The 21425-nt window shown below is 45.9% G+C and overlaps 4 protein-coding genes across 4 annotated transcripts; 1 reads left to right on the plus strand and 3 right to left on the minus strand.

The window, feature by feature from the left end:
* On the plus strand, positions 1 to 2097 carry odf3l2a (outer dense fiber of sperm tails 3-like 2a). The gene is made up of 5 exons (XM_067243533.1): positions 1 to 49; positions 456 to 566; positions 992 to 1105; positions 1244 to 1385; positions 1645 to 2097. Exons 1-5 carry the CDS (start codon positions 1 to 3, stop codon positions 1988 to 1990), a joined length of 762 nt encoding a protein of 253 aa, XP_067099634.1. The 3' UTR covers positions 1991 to 2097.
* ebi3 (Epstein-Barr virus induced 3) lies at positions 2072 to 4881 on the minus strand. The gene is made up of 6 exons (XM_067243532.1): positions 4758 to 4881; positions 3795 to 4016; positions 3533 to 3650; positions 3116 to 3402; positions 2804 to 2973; positions 2072 to 2377 (listed from the first exon to the last, which is right to left on the minus strand). The coding sequence occupies exons 1-6, from the start codon at positions 4849 to 4851 to the stop codon at positions 2219 to 2221; spliced, it is 1050 nt and encodes a 349-aa protein (XP_067099633.1). The 5' UTR covers positions 4852 to 4881; the 3' UTR covers positions 2072 to 2218.
* Positions 4882 to 5246: 365 nt separating this feature from the next.
* Positions 5247 to 9249, minus strand: LOC136949292 (rab GTPase-activating protein 1-like). The gene is made up of 10 exons (XM_067243539.1): positions 9201 to 9249; positions 8979 to 9102; positions 8506 to 8805; positions 8090 to 8164; positions 7440 to 7550; positions 7122 to 7226; positions 6947 to 7030; positions 6633 to 6704; positions 6108 to 6359; positions 5247 to 5759 (listed from the first exon to the last, which is right to left on the minus strand). Exons 3-10 carry the CDS (start codon positions 8614 to 8616, stop codon positions 5547 to 5549), a joined length of 1023 nt encoding a protein of 340 aa, XP_067099640.1. The 5' UTR covers positions 8617 to 8805; positions 8979 to 9102; positions 9201 to 9249; the 3' UTR covers positions 5247 to 5546.
* A 2947-nt stretch (positions 9250 to 12196) lies between these two features.
* On the minus strand, positions 12197 to 12885 carry LOC136949551 (protein FAM163A-like). The gene is made up of 2 exons (XM_067243881.1): positions 12793 to 12885; positions 12197 to 12574 (listed from the first exon to the last, which is right to left on the minus strand). The coding sequence occupies exons 1-2, from the start codon at positions 12883 to 12885 to the stop codon at positions 12197 to 12199; spliced, it is 471 nt and encodes a 156-aa protein (XP_067099982.1).
* Positions 12886 to 21425: the final 8540 nt, after the last annotated feature.

Here is a 21425-nt window from a genome sequence, read left to right on the forward strand (position 1 = left end):
ATGGGGGAAGTGGTGCACAGACGTCCAATCATCGCTGGAAGAGAGAGAGGTCAGTCAAAGTCACCTGTTAAATAGGATGGACACCTGATTGAACTTGACTCATTAGTCATGGTGCGTCCACATTGGCACTCCTCAGAGAGAGCCAAACAAAAGACTGTCACAGTTCAGGGTGTCAACGGTTCAAAATTCGATGGTTGATTATGGAATAAGCAAGTAGATGTATTTGTTCATAGACAAGAGAACTAGAGAATATTTGTCGTCTGATCTACTGTAAACAGACCAGTTGTTTGCTTCTGTTAGGATTCATACAGTACATTTGACAGAGTACTTGTACATAAGATACTACTGCAGGGCACGCAATGCTGTAGCTTAATTTCTTTACATGACTTGTTACATTCATTATGTCATCGCCTTTGTCATCGTTGTTCTCATCATCCTCAACTCTGCGTTGCTAGGGCCAGGTCCTGGTCGCTATGCTCTCCCTCCGACGGTTGGCTACATCAACCATGACCTCACCAAGCCCAGTAGTCCCGCCTACTCCTTCCACAGTCGCATGAGCAGCACCAGTGAGTCAGGCCTTTGGGCAGCGTCCAGCGCTTGTGTGTGTCTGCGTGTGTGTGTGTGTCTGTGTGTGTGTGTGTGTGTGTGTGTGTGTGTGTGTATGTGCTTCTTACACCTGACTGACCCCCTCAGATCTGGGTCTGGTCGATTTTCACATATGTCTGTTGTTAGCTACAGGTCCGGGTTAAAGGTACAGTACATATGATTATGCTCACCATGTTGTCCCATAGGAATAAACATCCAGTAAAACAGATCAAAAACCATCAATTCGACTGTTTATCCCTTTTTCCAAACAATAACAGGAAAGTACCACAAAGCCCCGACACCGCCTGAGATCAAACCAAAACCAAAAACATTGAGACAAGCCTGACTTAGTCTCAGTGGACCAGGCTGATGTGCTTTCCTGTTGTGTGTGTCCTGTGTTCTGCAGTGGTGTCTGTCGATTCCAGCCCAGGACCACGGTACCACATCGATTCCAAGATGACACGCTTCGGACGGGTCGGAACCCCTTCCTACTCTATGCTGGGCAGGAACAAACGTGCTAGTATGTTACTGCCCATGTCACTTCTTTCATTCATAGCTCAGATCTCGAACCTGCACCGTGTGTCAAACGGTGACGTGGCCCCTCTTCCCCTTTGTGTGGCCCCACCACCACTTCTGTGTCTCCTCCCCCCTCCCTCAGACAAGCTGTTCCAGACCCCTGGACCGGGAGCCTATAGCCCAGAGAAAGCCCCGCCTCTAAATGGACAGCGCAGACCGCCCTCTTACACTATTGGCTCCCGCACGCGCTACCGAGCAGTGGACTTTGTGCCTGCCCCGAACAGGTACGATGATGGAAATATTTGTTTCTTAAAGACAGAAATGCCCGCTTCTTTTTCAATCCCCCCTGTCCGCTGCTTTGGATTAAACCGTCTGTTACCTGAAAACATGACTACATGGTGTTACATCGACTGCATGCCATTCCTTTGACGGGCTCACCAGAGGATGAACAAATGAACAAAATAACAGGTTAACGAATGGCCCATGCATGACTGCAGGAAGCTAACAGCGGCTAACAGCGGCCCATGTTCTCTGTCCTCCCAGGTACACGTTGCCTCACCTGCTGGGCTCCCAGGTGCCCCACAAGGCTTCCAGTGCCAGCTACAGCATGTCCAGCCGTCGGAATGTCGGGGCCCCCTCGGAGGACCTGGCCATGACCCCCGGACCGGGCCACTACAATAGCACCGACCCCAGCGTCTACCTCCAGCGCCAGCCCTCCTTCTCCATGCAGAGCCGGACCCCCAGGCCCAGCGATGCCGCATCCATCCCTGGCCCTGGTACCCACAGCCCAGAGAAGGTCCTGGCACACCTCCCCAGGCCTCCCTCCTTCACCCTGGGAATACGGCACTCTGAATTTGTCACTCCTCTGGTGGTGCACGTGTCTGACTGAGACCGAGTCTCTCACTCTTGGTCTCTCGCTCTGTGTCTCTCTCCCACACACACGAGAGCATGGTCGCAGACATTGGTCCATTTTGTGTTTATTTGTACATAAAAATAATAAAGGGAGTAATACATTTTGTGTTTTTTTTTGGTGTGTGTACATCCTGGGCATGCAACAGACAGAACCCGTTCGACGTTACAAGCCGTCAAACATTCAAGATGTCTAGCGACGGTGAAGTCATCTCCTCTTGCGTGTTGTTATGGTCACGTTGACAGGTGGGCTCCAGTCACTGCAGAAGCCAAGGTCCAGCAGATCGATGGCACACACCTGGACCAGGTAGGTGGAGCCGGGCACCAGCCCTCCTAGAAGCACACTGTTGGTCTCGTATGGCCCCAGCTGAGGAGAACACACACACTGCTCTGATATCCAGCGTCAGGAGTTACACAGTCAGCTAACACAGGTAGAGGATTTATTGGTGTAGATATTACACTTTTCTTTTTACCGTATAGGACTTGTACAGTAAAATATTATACAGTTTACTCTATAGGACCGTGTAGACCGCTGGGAAACAAGGTGAGCAGGACTAAGAATTCCAATGTAACTGTGTACTTGTTACAACTGATAAAACAAACTTTGAAATGATTCAGTTTCTGCCAAATTGTCATTTTTGTGTCATAAGTCTTCTCCACTCCCTTGTGTGTGCGGTAATTGCTGTCTAGATTGTATTGATGCTGTATTATGGTGTGTGCAGCATGTATGTTTAAGTGGTTACCTCAGTATTATGGTGAGTGGAGCATGCTGTCTGGGTGAGTGGGTACTCACGGGGGGGGTCTGTGTGGTGCCTCGTCTCCCACTCTCATACTGGTATTTCACTTTGTACTTGAGGGGGAAGATGGAGAAGAAGGGCCAGGATGGGGGAGGAGCCCACTCCACGAGGCACCTCCTGGAAGACTTTGGAAGCACACGGACGTTCACTGGAGGGTCGGGCTTTACTGCACACACAGAGGCACACATACACACACAAACACACACACACATTCATGCATACACACGCACACACATCATCATGGAATGCTCTGCTGAAGGGTCAATAGTTCTTCATTCTAACAGAAGCATGAGTGATGTCATCATTACTTATGTCTTCCATGGTGTGGCTCAGTAGCTGAGTGGATCTGCCCAGAGGGTTGACAGCTGTGATGTTGATTTGGTACAAGGTGTATTGATCCATATTCTCCAGCACACAGAACCACTCCTGCCCAGGGGGAAGGGCTACCTGTCCAGAGGGCGGAGCCACAGCCCCCGGGGGCGGAGCCACAGCCCCCGGGGGCGGAGCCACAGGCTTCAGGGGCGCGTCCTCTGTGTTCAGGAGAGGCCGTCCAGAACTATGGTGGATGCGGCACTGTTGGGTCTCACCTTTCCCTCTGACACACACATATGCACACACACACACACGCATACACACACACACATGCACACACATATTAGAATATCGTTTGAGCTGAATGCTGATGCTGCAGTGAAGTGAGGAGGATTCAGGTACAACCAGCTCACCGGTAGGAGAGGATGAAGTGTGTATGTAGGATGTCGCGCGCGTGCCCCTCCCAGGAGCAGATTGCTTGCAAGGGGTAGCGGGGGGACCAGCATTGCACCTTAGGCCTAGAGGGGGGGTCTGCCACAGCAAGGAGCACACAGTCACACACTAAACACACCTTCAGATGTGCAAAAGAAGCACACTGACTTCTACTTTTTCCTTCTTTTACACACCCACACACAGCAGACACACACACGCGCAGGGCCAGTGTTCTGTACTCACACCCGGGGCGAAGAAACAGTGATCTCAGCAGGAGTCCAGCTGAGTCGTAGCAGCTGTAGAGGCCCTGGTCCTCCACGCTGGTCCTGAGGAGGGTCAGATTGGCCCTGCGCTGGAACACTGATCCATTCAGCCTCCACTCCACCCCCACCACTGCCCCCTCCTCCACCCCGGCCGCCCCATCACAGCCCATCGACAGGGAGGAGCCCACAGCCACATACACATCTGAGGAGACCGTCGAAGAAGAGTTTTTATCTGATCATGTCAAATGAAGCAAATTGAGCGAATCAAACGATTTGGAGCGTCTGACAGGTTGTCGCAGATCCACATCGTTAGATTGTGATGTTACCTACAGAATCAAGGTTACAATACTTCTCTCCGTGTCCTGAATAAAGAGCTGAGAAACATATCTTCTTGAACAACCTAATATGACGTTCCATGCTGGCAGTGCCAATGCTGTAACAGGCACAATCACTGTACGGCATACTTAATAATAATAAGACTTTATTCATATAGCACATTTCATACAAGAAATCTTAAAAAACTATATTATCAGTAATAAAAGTAATAAAACCCTTCTGAACAAAGGCCGCAGTCTTTGCGGTAATCCAGAACAATCTCAGGCCTTTTGCAGAGCAGTCCAGAACCTATTTTGCTCAAGCCTTTTGATTACTTGACTCTCTTTCTCTCTAACAAACATCCAAACATCTTAACAAGAAGCAAATGCAATAAAAAGACATGCATTCTGTTCCCACATCGTTCTTATCTCCTGTCCTGTACTTATCACACCAGCACACCAGCCACAGTGTCACGCTCTGTTTCTAAGTTCACACACTGATTTTAACATACGTACATATCCCACCAGATTTGACTCCTTGAAAGCCAGATCTCGACCCATCACAACAATCTGGGTGAAAAGCCGAGGACGAAGCATCTAAGGTGCTCCGCAGGAGGAGTCAGACTCACCTTCCACCTCTCTGATTGGATGGACTCCGCAGAGAGCCCCGCTGAGGAGCAGCAGCATGGCCAGCCGGCCGCCCTGAACCCTGGAGCAAGACATGGATCTGGAGTCGAGAGTCTCCACAGAGAGGAGTGGCGAGCCGGACAGACACACTGGTTAACTTGGAAGGATGGTCTCTCAGTCTCTCTTTTCTTATCTCCGGATGGTTTGGAAAGTCTCCATGGGAAGTTCTAAGTTCACACACTAGTTTCGTTATGTCATCATGTTAATCTTTGCCGATGGGAAAAAAAATGTCATAGTGAAAGTAGAACACATGCTCATGGGAATATCCGTTTGAAGAACATCCCACCATTTGAAAACAACAGCCTGACAGTAAATGTTTATCATGACAAAATAAGGGGGTTTATGCCACACAAATTTAGGTTGGGTGATTTTCACCTATTTATTTACATCAAGTAAATACACTATATAGTACATACTGTACATACATTTTTCCTTCACTTATAGATGTTTTTTACTGTGCAAACATTGGGTGCATTACTTTTGTCTTAACAAACATAATGTTATTGACAGAGGAAACCATAGTAGCTCAGTTCAAAGTACCTGGCTACGTGTGCCTTCATTGCAGGCAACCCAATGTGAGACTGCCCCCTAGTGCACACAAAAGATTTTGTGAATCAAACCACAGGAAATACACTGGTCACAACTAACAAAAAACCTTTTAAAATCCATGGGCTGTCGGCAACCCTGTGGGTCTCAAGGCGTTAACAGTGTTCCACAATCAGAGGTTAGGGTTAGCGTAACGATCTCCTGGTGCTCCTGGAGCTCCAAGCAGACAGGGGGCCTCTGTTGAGAGTCTTTTCCAGGGAAAGGTCTCCATCCCAGGGTACGCTGCCTCCCTGCAGCCCCCCGCCAGCTGTCCTCAGGGTAGTGAGAGTCTTATTGAACCAGTTTTTCTTAGATGCCTGGAGGTCACTGGTGAGGACTCCTCTCTGATGCTCCAGCTCCTGCAGGACAAAGGGAGTTAGAGAGACACCGTGGAAACTTCCAGACTGAAACTTCCAGGCAGACACTTCCAGATTGAAATTTCCACACTGAAACCTGCAGACAAAAATGTCTAGTCTTTAACTTCTAGAAAGTGGTTTCTATCCACGACAGAAAATACGTTTGAGTCAAGGGGAGTGCAAAACACACTGGTTTAAAAGTAATTGAGGAGAGTTTGGCTCAGAGTCAATACTTGTCAGACTTATATATAGGTTTCATTGCTGTGGGTTAGTTGCATCCAGTGCACCCTACGCATTTAGCAGTATCATAGTGATTAACGTTCTGGTGTGTTGAGCTACAAGATAACTGACCTGGATCCTGCAAGTGGCCTCCACCATCTGTAGCTTGGTCTGGACCAGCTCCTTCTCCAGCTCTTGAACCTGGGCTCTGAGAGACTCCTTCTCCTGGTCCAGCCTCTTGCCTGAGTATGTGTGCTGGTCTGGTGGCACAGTACCAGAGGTAGGTAGGGTAGGTGTGTCTGTGGAACCGGTGCCGTCTGATGATGTGGGTCTGATGTCTGTGTTGAGGAGCTGGGTACAACAAGAACAAGCCTGCACAGCACTCTGGGGGTAGAGAAGGAGCGGGGTGGGGTGGGGGTGGGAGTGGGGGTAAAGGGAGACACAGAGAGAGATGGAGAAAGAGAGAAAGAAAGAGACAGGCGGGTAGATGACGGGAAAGGGTATTTATGAATTGACATAGAGATGGTTATACATACTGTCTGTCAGTTTTTTACGATTTCAATATCCCCTATTCCAAATGTCCTAATAATAATAATACAGGTGTGGTATTTTGCCAATGTTAAATCTCATTAAGAGTAGTATGGTTAGTGGCCTTACCTTCAGGGCATCCAGCTCAACTCTCTCAGCACACTGCTGTTTCTCCAGCTGGCTGGTCAGCCGAGAACAGATCTGGAAGTAGAAAATGTGTCTTTAAATAAATCAGCAGGAAACTGTGATTACCTTTTCTTATGACAAACATTGATCACCGTGTCTGATAGCTGAGATGTGTTTATTTTGCATTGTGCCCGTTCCTTGACTCTGCAAGGTCTCCTTGACCAATGAAATCCTTGGAAAACTGCACTTTGAATAACAGTGTCTGTCTAGTGAAAAGAATGTTTAAAGGAATAGCATTTGTTTTACATTTCATGTACCTGTTTGTAGTCTGTGATGATGCCTGATGACCTCATGACCTCCAGCTGTGCTTTCTCCAGCTCCCTCTGGAACACCTCTTTCAGCTGGCAACAATAAAAGTAGGATCTGACTTTTCTGGCAGCCAGGAGATGACCCTTGACCTTGAACATTACCAGCCATTGCTTAGTGTCTTACCATGGCAGCTTCCTCCTCCTTCGCTCTCTTCTCTCCCTGTGTCTCCTGCAGAAGCTTTCTGCTTTTAAACAGCTCTTTAGCGATCTCATCCACTTGGTCCTCTGTCTGTCAACAAAGTACCTTGAGGTTAGGAGTCACGCCTAGGAATTTGGGGAAGGGTTCAGGGTCAGAGGTCAGGGAAGGGACAAGAGGGCTTGGGGACAGGGTTCATGAATGGGTAGAGTTGGGGGTAGGTGGTGCAGGACTAGGACACAAGAGGGTAAGGTAGGGGCGAATCTCGGGGTCAGGAGTCGGGGTCAGTTACTGAAGGACTTTTACCTGGTCCAGAGCGTTCCTCAGGGAGATCTTACTGGTTACAAGTCTGTGAGCAAGACTGTCGTTCTCCTGCTCCAGACGTAGACTGGCCTGCTGCAGCTCATGGTTCTCCCTCTGCAGAACAAAACACTCAGTCAGGGTAAAACAAGAATGTGTTCAAACCTACGTACGGAACTTGTGACCTTGCAATCTTCAGTCATTGCTGCATACACCCGTCCTATCTCAACATAACCTGTCAGTCACATTCTACCTCAACACTCAGTCAGACTTCACTGTACCTCAAGAGAATGTAACTACATAGATCCCAGAATACAGAAGGATTAGAACACACAGAATGTAAACAACAAGTCATGCTTTCATGAAACATGGTGTGCAGAACACTAAGAACAAGTAGAGCAAAATGCAATCAGTCCGGTTGGGAGGATGAGAACAGGAGAGGTAGGTAAGAATAAGAGCAGAGAGGGTGAGGCAGATATATTCTGGGGGAAAGAGAATGGAGGTTTTGGTTGTATGATGATGGATGGTGTGTGTGTGTGTGGGGGGGGGGTGATAGTGGGTGTGATCCAAACTGGTATCTGGTGAATGGGATGGGTGGGGTTGGTGTGGGGCAGGGGGTGTTGGTGGGAACATGGGAGCATGTGTGTGTATCTTACAAGGTATCTGTCTATGGGATCCTCCTTCTGCGGCCAGTGCTGGCTTGCTCTCAACTTTGCTTTCTTCACCGGAGCCTGCAGAGGAGAGGAACAGACAGCTTACATCAACAGCTGCCAAGTATGACTTCCACTCCGAGTTAAGAGTTATCACAAACACAGATGGTGGGAGATAGATGGAGGGACATAAGTACAACACTGTTCCAATGGATCATCGTTGCCAAGATGGAGACAAATAAAGAGTTCTCGAAAGCTCAGATGAGTAACAATCTCAGCTCTGGAGAAGATCTTGTAGTCACTTCAATGAGAAAAGGTTGCGATTGTGTTATGGTCGTGTTCCGGGCGTGTTACATAATGGTCTTTTAATGATCGTGCGCATGGTGTGTTATGGTATGGTTGTGTTCAAGGTGTGATCCTACTGTCTGTTTGGTTTTAGATTTGGCCACCAGGCAGGCCAGGATCTCCTCCTCGGACATCTGGTCGACAATGTGAGCGTCGTATGCCACAGCGATGGACACCTCCTCCATCATCCTGACCAGCCTTTCACAGCCCTGCCCACAGGTGGGTAAACACACACACAGGAGCACTGACACACACAGACGCACACACACACACACACACACCCACACAATAACACTGACACACACTCAGGAGCACTGGCAGTCACAGAAGAACACGGACACACACACAAACACAGGAACACTGACACACACTAACAACTAAACAGGCAGAATTGCAGTCACACAGACAGGTAAGCAGACAGTCAGACAGACAGACAGACAGAAAGATTAGCTGCGGTACAGCATTTCAGATGTAAACCATGTTTCAGATCTAATGAAGCTACCGCAGGTCCGACAGCCACGGAAGAGATTCTCAGGTAGGAGGTTCTCACCTCTGCTGAGATCACAGATGACCAGGAACGTTTCAGGCAGTGTGTTGACGTTCAGGGAGCTGCGGGTCGGTGCAGTCGACGGATACGAGGGTAAAGTCCAGCAGACACAGCTGAGATGACTCCACTGTGAGAGAGAGCAGGTCCAAAGGTGTACTCAGACAGGTGAAAAACACAGAGACACTCCCACAGGCAGGTAGAACTCCCCACGATGCACACACTCACACAGCTCGACTTGCTAGGTGAACACACACTCGCAGAACACACGGTCAGGTAGAGTAGACGATGAATGGGCAACGACTGGTTTGACAGGTGCATATGAGATCTGTGGGACTGTGTTTAAGTGACAGACACTTGGGCCGCCAGTCCACGCCTCTACACCCTGAAACCCTATCACTGTGCATAAAACCCCTGAAAAAGTCCAAGGTGTGTGTGAGTGGTCTTGTTTAACTAAGGATAGTAATCTAAGAACAACTGGACCTCATGGGGACATTTTCTTGGCCCCCACAACTTCAAGTTGTAATTCTAGGGTTGTTCAGGGTCTTCAGGGCAAGAATTTGTAGTTTTCACTAGGATAGCTAAATAAACCTGTGTGTGTGTGTGTATGGGTGCATCTGCTGCATGTGAACATTTGACAACTGTGTACAAAGAGAAACTTATACGGGTGATCTCACATGTTGCAATTATCTCACACCTCACCTTGGCATTTCATTTGACTTATTTCGCATCACTACACTCTCTTCAGCTTTCCTCTCTACCATATTCCACTTTTCTCTGGTCCATCTGAGACCATCCATGTTGGAGGGCTTCTTTGTTAACAGTGCATCTAGAGAGAGAGCCCCCCCCCCCCCCCCCCCCCTTTGTGTAAGGTGGGCTGGTCGTAATGTTTGGTATCTGGTATATTCCCCCCAGGGTGTTGGTGTGATAGTCTCTCCTCACAGCTATTGTCTCTGGAAGTAGCCGTTCTGCAGGAGGGAGAACTGGTCCAGCAGGTATTGACAGTAATAACAAGAACATGGTGAATAACACACAGGGCACAGTCTGATCTTATTTCTACTCACTTTCTCTTTCAGTTTTAACCTCCTAGTCATCCCTTATTTCGTTTCAGTGGTGCTGTAAGAAATGCTGGGCCTTGGTAGTCTGTGGCGTCTTCGACTCAGAATCAGAATCAGAAAGAGATTTATTCGCCATGAAAGTTTGCACAGACAAGGAATTTGCTTTGGCAGGAAGGTGCATACAATAAACATATACCTAACATTTAAATATGTGGACTAACTATACTAAGGGTACATAAACTAGCAGTACTAAGTGGGATTAGAATAGAATTAAATATACAATAAACTGTGTACAACTGTGTGTTGTTCTGTCAAACAAGTTCAACCTCCCAGCTACATGTGGGCCTAAATCTGTCTGAGTCATGTCACCGCCACTGTATCCTCCCTTCCCTTAGTGAAGAAAGACACAGGGGTTTCCAGGCAGGTACAAACATTTATTTATCTTCAAAAAGGAACATTCTGTGAAATATGTGGACATTTCTTTTGTAATTTGTACTATCTCAGAATATCTCAAATGTATTTTAATACAGAACAACCTCTGAAAATACTTATCTGGAAATAAAAGAGTAGATTAAAAAAGAGAAAAACATCATATACATCCACGTTCCTTGAAGTGATTCTAGATATCTGATTAATACAGGACTGGTGATTTCTAAAACTAAATATCTATTTCCTGGTCTAATCTGAGCAGCAGTGTCATCAGTGAAAGTGCTGCTCCCAGGTGAACCAAACGTGATGTGTAGAAGACACTTAAATAAGCACATTAATTAATCATCATTATATCCATTTCTTTTTTTCACAACCTTGTCACCAAAGAATCATGAGAAGAGGGGTTGAGGTACAAAAGATAAAACGTGAGGAAGAGGACTTCAGTGGAAAGTACAGTGAGTGAGAATACCAAGCAAAATCATCCATTTTGAATAAATACTTTTCTCGATAGTCGTGCGTAACTCAGAAGTGCTTGTTCCTTGGTATTATAATAAAGGGGCTTCTTCATCAATTTCAGAAACACACAGAGGAGCACAGAGCAGTAAGGGCCAGCACTGACAAGGGGGGGGAAGACTTGTTTTTGGCAACAAACCATATTGTATTACAAATCCATGATGAAACCTAAAACCAAAAAGTCACATCTCATGGGATTCCCCTCAGAGCTCTCTAAAGGGTTGCAGCTCACACAGAGCAAGTGGGATACTGGTTACTGGAAGTGTTGTCGTCAGAGAACCAAGATGACATACAAATAGCCCTCGATTTGTTCCCAACGCCTTCACATTTTGGTGTTTAATGGAGAAAATCAAAGAAGGGGAGAGAAAGAGAGACAGAGAGAGAGCAAGAGAGAGAGAGAGAGAGAGAGAGAGAGCGCGTGAGAGAGAATTGCATGAAGCACAACGGGAAAACAGAAAGAGGAGGAAGTTGAGGGAGAAACTGAGGTGCAGCAGCAGAGTAACATGACATCACATGAGAGCTTGTCATCTGCTGCTACAGCAGTTGTTTTCCCCACCACAGCAAGACGTGGGCCTGCTATAGAAGCTTCCCCAATGTCAATGCTCTGTCTGTGGGAGGAATCTGAGTTGAACGCAAAGGATCTGGATCTATCTGAGCTTCCTGCCATGTAGCAGAGAAACATGTATTAGTGTGTGTGTGTGTGTGTGTGAGAGTCTGTTTTTGAGTGTAATGTGCAGTGTGTCTGTGTACAATTGCAGTGCATTTGTGCATCAGCACATGCAGTATACACTATACCAGTGGTATTCAACCCCGGTCTTCAGGGCCCACTGTCTTGTGTGTTTTAGTTGATTCCCTGCTCCAACACACCTGTAGTTATCAGGCTTCAGCAGAGCCTGATAACAAGCCAGTCATCAAGCCAGTATCAGGTGTGTTAGAGCAGGGGAACATCTAAAACATACACGTCAGTGGGCCATGATGACCAGGCTTGAAGACTACTGCACTATATTACACTGTGTATCTGCAGTGTGTGTGTATGTGTGTGTGCGTGCCTGCAGTCTGCTGCATGTGTGTCTGTGTGTGTGTATATATGCGTTTGTGCGAGTGTATGTGTGTGCGCCCTCAGCATGTGTGCTTATCTGCAGTCTGCTGCATGTGTGTGTCTGCGTTTGAGTGTGTGTGTGTATGTGTGCGTGGGGGGGAAGAGGGGGGGGGGGGGGGGCAGGGTCAGACCTGGGTGCTGTAGGGCCTGGTGACAGGGTACATGTCCACAGGGTTGTAAAAGCTCAGAGGGGAGGGGCCCTGAGGGGTTACGGACAGGGGCAGACACACCCCTGGGTTGTCGTAATGATAGGTGTGGAAGCCCAGACGCTCCCCTCCATTTCGCATGTCGTCTGTGAGTCCGGAACGGAGGTAGCAGGGGGAGCAGGTGGGACAGTAGTTGTGGAGGGGTCCTGGGTCCAGAGGCTCCAGGGAGAGAGAGGTGGAGGCAAGCCCGTCAATCCCAGCGGCGTTGCACACGTTGCAGGCGCTGTGGAGCTGGGACTCCCGCCCCACCACAGAGCCCACATCCACCTCTGATTCATTCTTTTTGCAGCAGTAGTACTGGAAGAGAAGGAAAGGGGGAGAGGGGTAGAATTTTGACTTTGTCATCACTTTCCATAAAAAATATCACATAGAGATAGAGTACCAAATTCCCTAAATACATCCTATACATTCACTAAAAGCTCACAGCCAACCTCTACTCTGAGAGGTAAAGAGGTAGTGAGACACAAGGAGACACACACAGAGGCATACACACAAATGCATACACACAGTGTTACCTGGAGCCTACAGTAACAGAGTACTGCTACAATACACAGCAGTATCACCGCGGCAAGAATTCCTCCAGTTATGACAACAGTTCCAGCTGTCATTCGACCAGCTCTCCATCAAACCCTGGAGAGAGAGGTAGGAGGGAGAGATGAGAGAGAGAAATAGAAAAAAGAAAAACTAAGAGACACAGAATGAGAATGATCAACATCATTCATTAGCTATAGCTCTAATTGAAATGAAAGAAAGCTTGCATCTTAATGAGTACCAGTAAGCATCAGAACTGTACTCACGTTCAACAATGGGTTCTGAGATACCTAGAAAGACAGAAGATGACAACCAAATTAGTTTTCATTAAATTCTGTAGACAAGTTTGTTTCCATTTAGGAAACAAACTTTATATCAGGCAAACATAGAAAGTCAGATTGGGCAGGGCCACTTACATCAGAAGAGCGCTTAGAGAGGGAGGAGCCTGAGAAGGGGGAGGGGCATACGAGGCCTGTGGAAACAGCGGTCTCGAAACCTCCTCTAACTGTGACTCCTGGAGAGAAATGGAGAGAGAGAGAGAGGTGGAGGACAGAGAAAGAGAGAGTGAGTGAGAGAGAAAAAGAAAGAGAATAGTTTGCTGCTTGAAATATATAAATGTGAAAATGAAAGGCAAATATCTAAGAGGGGTGGAAGTTTAAGCAATGCCAAACACCTACACAAGATGTCAGTGGCGAATACAGTGCAACAGTGTGGTGTGGATCTTTTTAAATTCCAAGAATCTCCAAGAATATGTGTGCATGTGTGTCTGTGACTCGATTATCTCACAAACTGGGCATTGTATGAAGTTAAAATGCGGCAGGTGTATGGCTCAGGCCCCAAGGACATGCTGGTAAGAGGTTAAGGTAAAAATGTGGGTTGGCTTTGTATCCATCACCAGATAAAGCTAGCTACCTATCTGGTTGTCAGCAGCTAACATTAACTAGATATACTGTAAATGTACTTAAAGAAAAAGTACAAGTTAGCATGACAGAAGAGCAGAAATTAGCATGATGTAATTCCAAGTTCCAACAGGATAATAGTAGAGGGAGGTATAGATTCATTAACCTCTCAGTCCTTTTTGAAGCCCAATTTAGTCCTTGAAATAGTCAGCATGTGTATTATTGCTTCCTGCTTACGCTGCCCTCAGCAGGCACATTCATGTCATTCAGGAGAATGAGAGGGCTGGAGACCATGCTATAGCCAGAGGACCTGGTCTATGACCTGCTGCTTCTACTCAAGAGTAGCTTGGTGACAACTGAGTGTTAGTGTGTGTCTGTGTGTGTATAGGTCTCCACATCAGGCAACTCTTCCTGTGCTGTATCTCCCTTGCGTCATCGCACTAAATTATATACAGAATAGGCCAGGTTAATGCAGTTAAAAGCAATGTGAAGTCTCTCTTTCTCTTTCTCTCTTCACCTTCTCCTCTCTCCTTTATCTCACTCGACCGCGCCTGTTCTCTCTGCTATGCATTCCTCCCTGTCTCTTTCATATGGTTCTCTTACTCCAACTCCTAGTTCTCTTCTCTCCCCTCTTTCACCCACCACTCACTGTCCTTTGCTTTTTCTCACATTTGACAGACTCTCTGTCTGTCTGGCCTATGTCAAACCAAACCTTAACCTCCCACCCACCTCCGAGCTCTCTCTGGTTAGGAGAAGAACACATTGGATTCGTAAGGAGAGAGAGGAGCCCAATTAGATGAGAGATCTCATGGCTGATCATGAAGTTAGACACAAACCTCCCTGTAGCCCTAAGCCACAGATTACATGGAAGATTTGGTAATGGAGGAGACCAGGGAGGAAACAGACCATGCTGGGGTCTGGTTCACAAGACAAGCCTAAAGAAAGATTTTGATTTGACAACCACACACATGTTGGCAGGTGTAAGCACACACAGGTGTAAACATAAAACACACACACACGTTTGCTTCAGAGCCCACAATGGGGTGGACTGTGTCCTTAGTTTCTCAGGAGGGATCTGTCTAAAAAGCATACATTATTCACCAGAGGAAGTGAAGGAAACCATGGAAGAAGAGTAGGAAGAAAAGACAGAAAAGAGAGCAATAGAAGAAAGAGAGAGAGAGAAATAGAGACAAACAGGAAGAGAGCGAAATAGGGAGAAAGGGACACGGAGAAAGGAACACGGGAGGAGAGAGAGTGAAAGGGAGATGGAGAGAGGGACACAGGAAGAGAGAGTGACAAAGAGGGAATATTTCCTTCTCATGTCACTGACAAGAGCAAAAGAACTACCGCAATCTTTCATCGGATACAGCTCCAGTATTAGGTGGTGTGTATGGATTGCTGTGTGTGTGTTCACACACAGCAATCTGGATAAGAGCGTCTGCTAAATGACTAAATGTAAATGTTCAGCTTAGGTTGAGAAAGCTGGTTTTAGCTAGACTTTGTCAGCAGTGCTGTCACTTTCTCTCTTTTTCTGTTACAACACTGAGTCTGCAGATCAATAAATTCACACAACACACACTCAAACACATCTTACACACACACACACACACACACACAGCCTACACAGCCTACACAGGCGGGTGGATCGGTTACATACAGCTATCTGTTAGACTGTCTGCGTGCTAACAGTCCACCTTGACCTCTGTCCAACATGCCCTCGATCCATCTTGCCCTTGGTTCCTCTCCATACTGGCAGGCATCACAGCAGCTCCAATAGGTGTGTCCTGTCTGGACACTAAGTACAGATTCCCACTGTCTCCACTGGTCTGGTGAGCAGCAGGGTCACAGTGGCATCTGGGAGAAGAATCATATACTCATTCTTTCCCTGTCCATGTGAGCTGAAACTCACCAAATCTTTCTCCCACCCAAAACACACACACAGTAAAGCTCCATGACAAATGAAATACGTAAGAGGCACCATCAAGAATCATCGATAATGTCTGTGTATATTAATAAAGTTAATAAAGTGACTCACAGTGATATTCATTCACAAGCCAGCTATACTTAGTAAATCCCACTGTTCTCAATCACAGTCCATCTCTGCAGCTCAGGGCACCTTTCATCACCAATGTCACACAGCTGAGGGCAGGTTGGAGGTCACGTGCTGGCCCTAATGGGTTGTCCCAGAACGCAGTCTCCATACTGCTCTCCATATCCCTCTCTTTGTCTGTCTCTCTGTCTCGTTTTCTGTTTGTCTCACTCTCTATCTTTCACTAAAAAGCTATGTCTATGTCTATCTCTATTTCACTCAACCTCTCTTTCACCCAGGCAGATGTACACCATGAGGCCGTGACAGATAGACAGGCACACAGGCAGACATATTTAAAGCTTATGAAAATGCCAGAGAAGAGCTCTGATAGTCAGGCAGCACATGAGTAGATCCCTGATATACCCACTCTTAAATAATCATATGAATATTTCGGTGAGGTGGCCTCGAACTAAGCGCTGGAAATCACAGTGATCCTGCAATTTTAAAGCCCAGAGTCTTCAATTATTCAAATATCATTCCTTTAACAATATTTTTCCATCACTGGGTGATTTATCCAGGTAGTAAAGTCAAGGAAGCTCTCTAGCTACTGCTGGAAAAGCACTCATGGCTGCGTGTAAGGAGAGAAACACAGCCACATCTAGGACAGACTCACCGCTCGCAAAAATGAACAGTGGCACAGCCACAAGGTAGGGAGAGAGAGAAGAAAAAAATACAACTATGTTTTCATTGTCAAATAGTCTATAGAGGATTCAATCATAGCTCCAATCATGTGACTGTCATCCCTCACTGTGCATGGGATTGGTGCTTCCGCTAAAACTGAGAGGAAGCAGTCATATGTGCAAGGAGCTCACTGGAACACCTGAGGCATGATGTATTGGTGAAACGATTAGTTTCAGTATTGTGCACAATAGTCTTCAAAGTGAGGACTTACTGCCTTACTATTTGAACGGTACAGCTGTGACACACCCATGTATGAATATGTACACACACCACACACACATCATTTACATTTACATTTAGTCATTTAGCAGACGCTCTTATCCAGAGCGACTTACAGTAAGTACAGGGACATTCTCCCCGAGGCAAGTAGGGTGAAGTGCCTTGCCCAAGGACACAACGTCATCTGGCACGGCCGGGAATCGAACTGGCAACCTTCTGATTACAAGCCCGCTTCCCTAACCGCTCAGCCACCTGACTCCCATCAAACACACACCTCACCTGTAGAAATCACCATCAGGGGGAAAGCATCCTGGCATCCAGGTATGGACTTTCCTGCAAAGCCCTCTGGGAAGAGACAAATGACATCATCAGCATGGACATCATCGTCAGGACTGGACTGTGACCACTCTGAGGACCAATCAAGCGACAGCGGCATCTGAATAGTGGTCCTGGTTCTAGAAAGTGACCTGTTAGTTCTGTATAGAGGGATACAGGAATGTGACTGTTCAGTCCAGTCATTAGTAAGTAGGGAAACTTAATTTCTCCACACCCACATAAAACACTTGGTGAAGTATTTTTTTGTGGGAAAATCAATAACGAGAAGATCAAGGTCGAGATGATGTGTGTTGGGAGTGATGTGTTTGTGTGTCCATGAAAGAGTGAGTGATTTTTCAAAGGCAGTTACCTATTTCACACAAAATGAAGAATGGTATACAAATGTTTGAAGACAGCACCTAGCAGAGAGAGGACCATAGACTGTGTGATATACTACATCAACCACAACATCACTTCTCTCACGTTCACTTCAACTCAATTAAGACCATGACAGAGATGAGGGGTGGCCGTGACAGCATGGGAACCAAGAACAGACGCTCAATGAATCCATTCAAATCTTACCTCTCTGACTCAAGCCTCTGTGTCTCAGTGTTTGAGAATCCGTGAGTTAATCTTTTATCATCCCCGCCGGTTTGATGTTCCTAGGAAAAGGCTATGTCGCTTTAGACCTCACTGTATTGTGCGCTGATCTGCTTGGTTAGCAGAAATGATTCCCCGGTTCATTACCGAGAGCCTCTCCTGTTCAACGGCGGTACTCTCTGGTCTTGCAGGCAATTCCTTTTCTCCACGTTCATCTGCTTCAAAGTGGCGAAAGGGTGTGGATTCTCATCGCATCTCCCCGGTGGAAGCAGTGGAGTGAGAGACATTCATCCGGATGGAGAGTGTCACAGATCGGCATGGCTCCGTCCACAGTGCGGTTCACCACAGGGAGTATAGCTACCGCTGCTGGTCCCTCGGGGAAACGCAACAGTGTGGAATGGCAGTACCATGGGGGTGGGAGCGGTTAACGCCAGACGCGAAACCGTTAAAGCAGGATACAATCAACGACGTCACCGTGCATACGATAAAGATAAACCAGTCATAATAATGTGTTACATAGATTCATATACTTTATTATTCCAGAACTAAATCATTTACTCAAACGATTTACTGAGTAGCCAAATGGATTAAGAATCTAATAAACTGAAATAAACATGAAAAATGTATAGGCCTACACCTTACCTTCACACAATGCTAGATACTGAAAGCTTGTGTGCTAAAACACTTAAAAAGTTTTGAGCCTATACACTCTAGTGACGCTACATGGTGCTGAAATTGGGTCAGGCCTTCAGGACCGCACAGGAGAGGGAAGTTGTTCGGCTACTTGTCGCCACTTAACTTTTTAGGTAATAGTTTCTCATAATTTTTTATATATATATTTTCAGCTATTGCAGTTTGGATCTAAGTCTGAATGCCGACAAAGTCTGTTCGAAATCAAAACAGGATTTGGGGCAAGAAAATGACATTTCTGACTCTAGGACACATTGTAATAGATTATAGGGATTTGGGGAGACTATGCCATGGTCTTAGGACAATTTATGTATCTCGCTCTGGAGTTGTCCGTAGTCGGTTTTATGGTCGGCGATTTGATGAAGATGCGAGAGCCTGCGGATAGCGGTTATTGCTGCTCCCACTGAATAAAGGACTCCACACTTTACAACAGCTTAGACGACACAGTCCACTGCCTTGATTAATTCAAAATCTGCACCACACACACAAACCTTGCCCATCAATCTCTTTCACATTATCATAAACATGTCCAACCTTTCCTGCGTTCTCTCAGACACAGAGAAATAGTGGGATATGTCGAGAGAGAGACATGGACAGGGACAGAGCGAGAAAGATGAGGAGTGAGAGAGGTGTCGTTTGTGTGTGGGGGAGAGAGAGAGAGATGGAGAGACATATGTGGAGTGTGTGTGTGGGGGTGAGCAAGTTGGGGAGCGAAAGCACAGCATTCTCACCGCATGACTTCAGTTCATTACTCGCCTTGCAGGCTTCCAAAAATGAAATTAGAATGACAACAGGAATGTTAGCTCCTGGAATGTGCCGTAGCCTATCTCCATAGTCAAACTGGCCACTATACTGAGGATGCCCCCTGGTGGTTGCAGTGCCATTAACCAAGTCGCTGGGAAAAGGTAAAATAAAAGTTATAAAATAGCTACCTTCCGCAACTTTACATACCGTAACGTAAAGCAAATTATTCGTAGCCTAGACTAAAATAAAATACAGGATACCTACAATGACTAGATTTAGAATAAAGAACATTATTGCAACTACACACACTCATTCTCCATTGTGGTATGGGGGGTGCTTGTGGGTTTGGAGATAAGAGAGAGATGTACATGTTCACAAAGAGAATTGAATAATGAAATTCCTTGGTAAAATAATGTGAAATATGCCAGAATCAGAAACGACTGCACACAATTCGTAGACTTTTTTCCACATCACATACACATTTTTATAAATGTCAACATGTTAGTATGCCCTTTTGTGTGTGTATATGTATGGTTTATAAATAAGGCACAGTAAAGCATAAAGTTGCTTGACAGGGCAACACATTATTTGGCAATCCCAATTCTTGCACTTGTCACTCCAACAATTCTTGCACTTGTCACTCCAAGCCAGCCTCAACCTACATGGTTTAACCCAGGGAAAATACTACTATGTGGCCTCACTACAACCCAAAGTGCACCATTCCAACCACAAAGACTTGACACAGTGTGGGATTTTCGTTGCAAGACTTTGCAACCAAGTGTTTTTCTTAACCAAGGTCATGCCCTCGCTAGTCTCTGGCGCTGAGGAGCTTGACAAGTTCAGTTTTGTAACAAGAGCTGTAGAATATTCAAGCTGGAAACAATCATACATTAACCTTGAATATTTCTCTTATACTGATATTTGGCATGTTGTCATGGAAAAGGAAGGCTACTTTCCTTTCAGATTCAGTAAGACATGGCAAACAATCTACCAGAGATATAGAAATACTTAAATCCTCTAGTGATTTCAATTATTTGAGCAATAACATTTTAGCTGTACAACTTGATAGTCATCAGGCTGTAGCACCTTCTAACAGAGGGAATCATAATAAGTTTCCCTATTGGCTGCATATTATCTTTGTTTTTCTCTATTTACAATAAATCCTGTCCTTCGTGCCTCCGAGACTTTGCCAGTGTGTTATCTGGTCATTATTGTTGCCTTGTGCACTTGTTGACTCTTCCCAATCAGCCAGTTGTCTAATACCAAGAACCTGAAGTCAAAGCATTGTATAGCGGAGTGTTACAGGTGCCTGACAGTTGTGGCCCGACACATGTCACTTGCTGTACACTGACCTTTTCAAAGTGGACTAACTGCTTGACCTAAGAGCACCTCACGCTTCACTCACCTGTACATTTGGGCTTTGCAGTACCTGCAAAATTGACCACTTTTTGCATGTTGTATTTGAAAGTCTGCTGTAGCAGTAGATGTAGGCTTAACCACAGACAGCACATACAAACATTGACGATGTTTCACTTGAGATAGGCTATGCTGTTGCCACTTTTGTACTGTTCCATTATGAGAATTATGCAATATTGTAGTTGAGATTATGTTACTTTTGCACTGTGTCTGGTAAAAATACAGACCGTTCTGTGGGACTAACCACTGAAATACTGTTAGAACTGTGCCTTTCTGGGGACAAACGTGTTAAACTCTGTGTAAATTGTCTGAGATTTATGAACTTAGTATGCAAATATACACACATTTGTGTTCATAGATCCCAAGTTAGTAGCCTACTGATGGTGCATGTGAAGGAGCTTGTTGTCAACAAGGCTTAAACTCCCATATTTTACCTTTTTATTTTAATTTGCTGTCTGATGCCTCTTCTGGCGATGTCCCAGATTTTTAAAAGACATTACACCTCAGCGGTCGCTTTCCTGGTGTGACAGGTGCTACTGTCCCTTTAAGAGAAAGTAAATGACTGCACCCAAGGCATGATGCACCTGATATAGGCCAGCCTGAGCCTTTATCATGTATGGTGGGTAGCAATTAAACTCAATTTGTTAGTTTGGAGTGTTGTTTCCTCTGTGCCAGTTAGTTTAACCTCAAAACAACTTTTTGGGGAATAATGAATGCTTTTATGTTGTTTTTGCGTGCAGGGTTGCTGTGTGTGTGGGGCAAAGTCAGGGATGGTGCTTTTCCCTTGTCACCTGTAAGACTTACATTTCAGCACCTTGCTCTCCTATCTTTCCCCTGTGAGGAAAAGTTATTTTGGTGCCTTATTAGGTTTCAGCAAGAAAACGCTTTATAAACTGTTAAAATAAAAGTGAAACTGATACATCGTGAATCTATATCTTTGCTTTCATTTGGTTGAAAGCTTGCA

Source organism: Osmerus mordax, chromosome 9, assembly GCF_038355195.1.
Source record: "Osmerus mordax isolate fOsmMor3 chromosome 9, fOsmMor3.pri, whole genome shotgun sequence".
In the NCBI taxonomy this organism is placed as follows: domain Eukaryota; kingdom Metazoa; phylum Chordata; class Actinopteri; order Osmeriformes; family Osmeridae; genus Osmerus; species Osmerus mordax.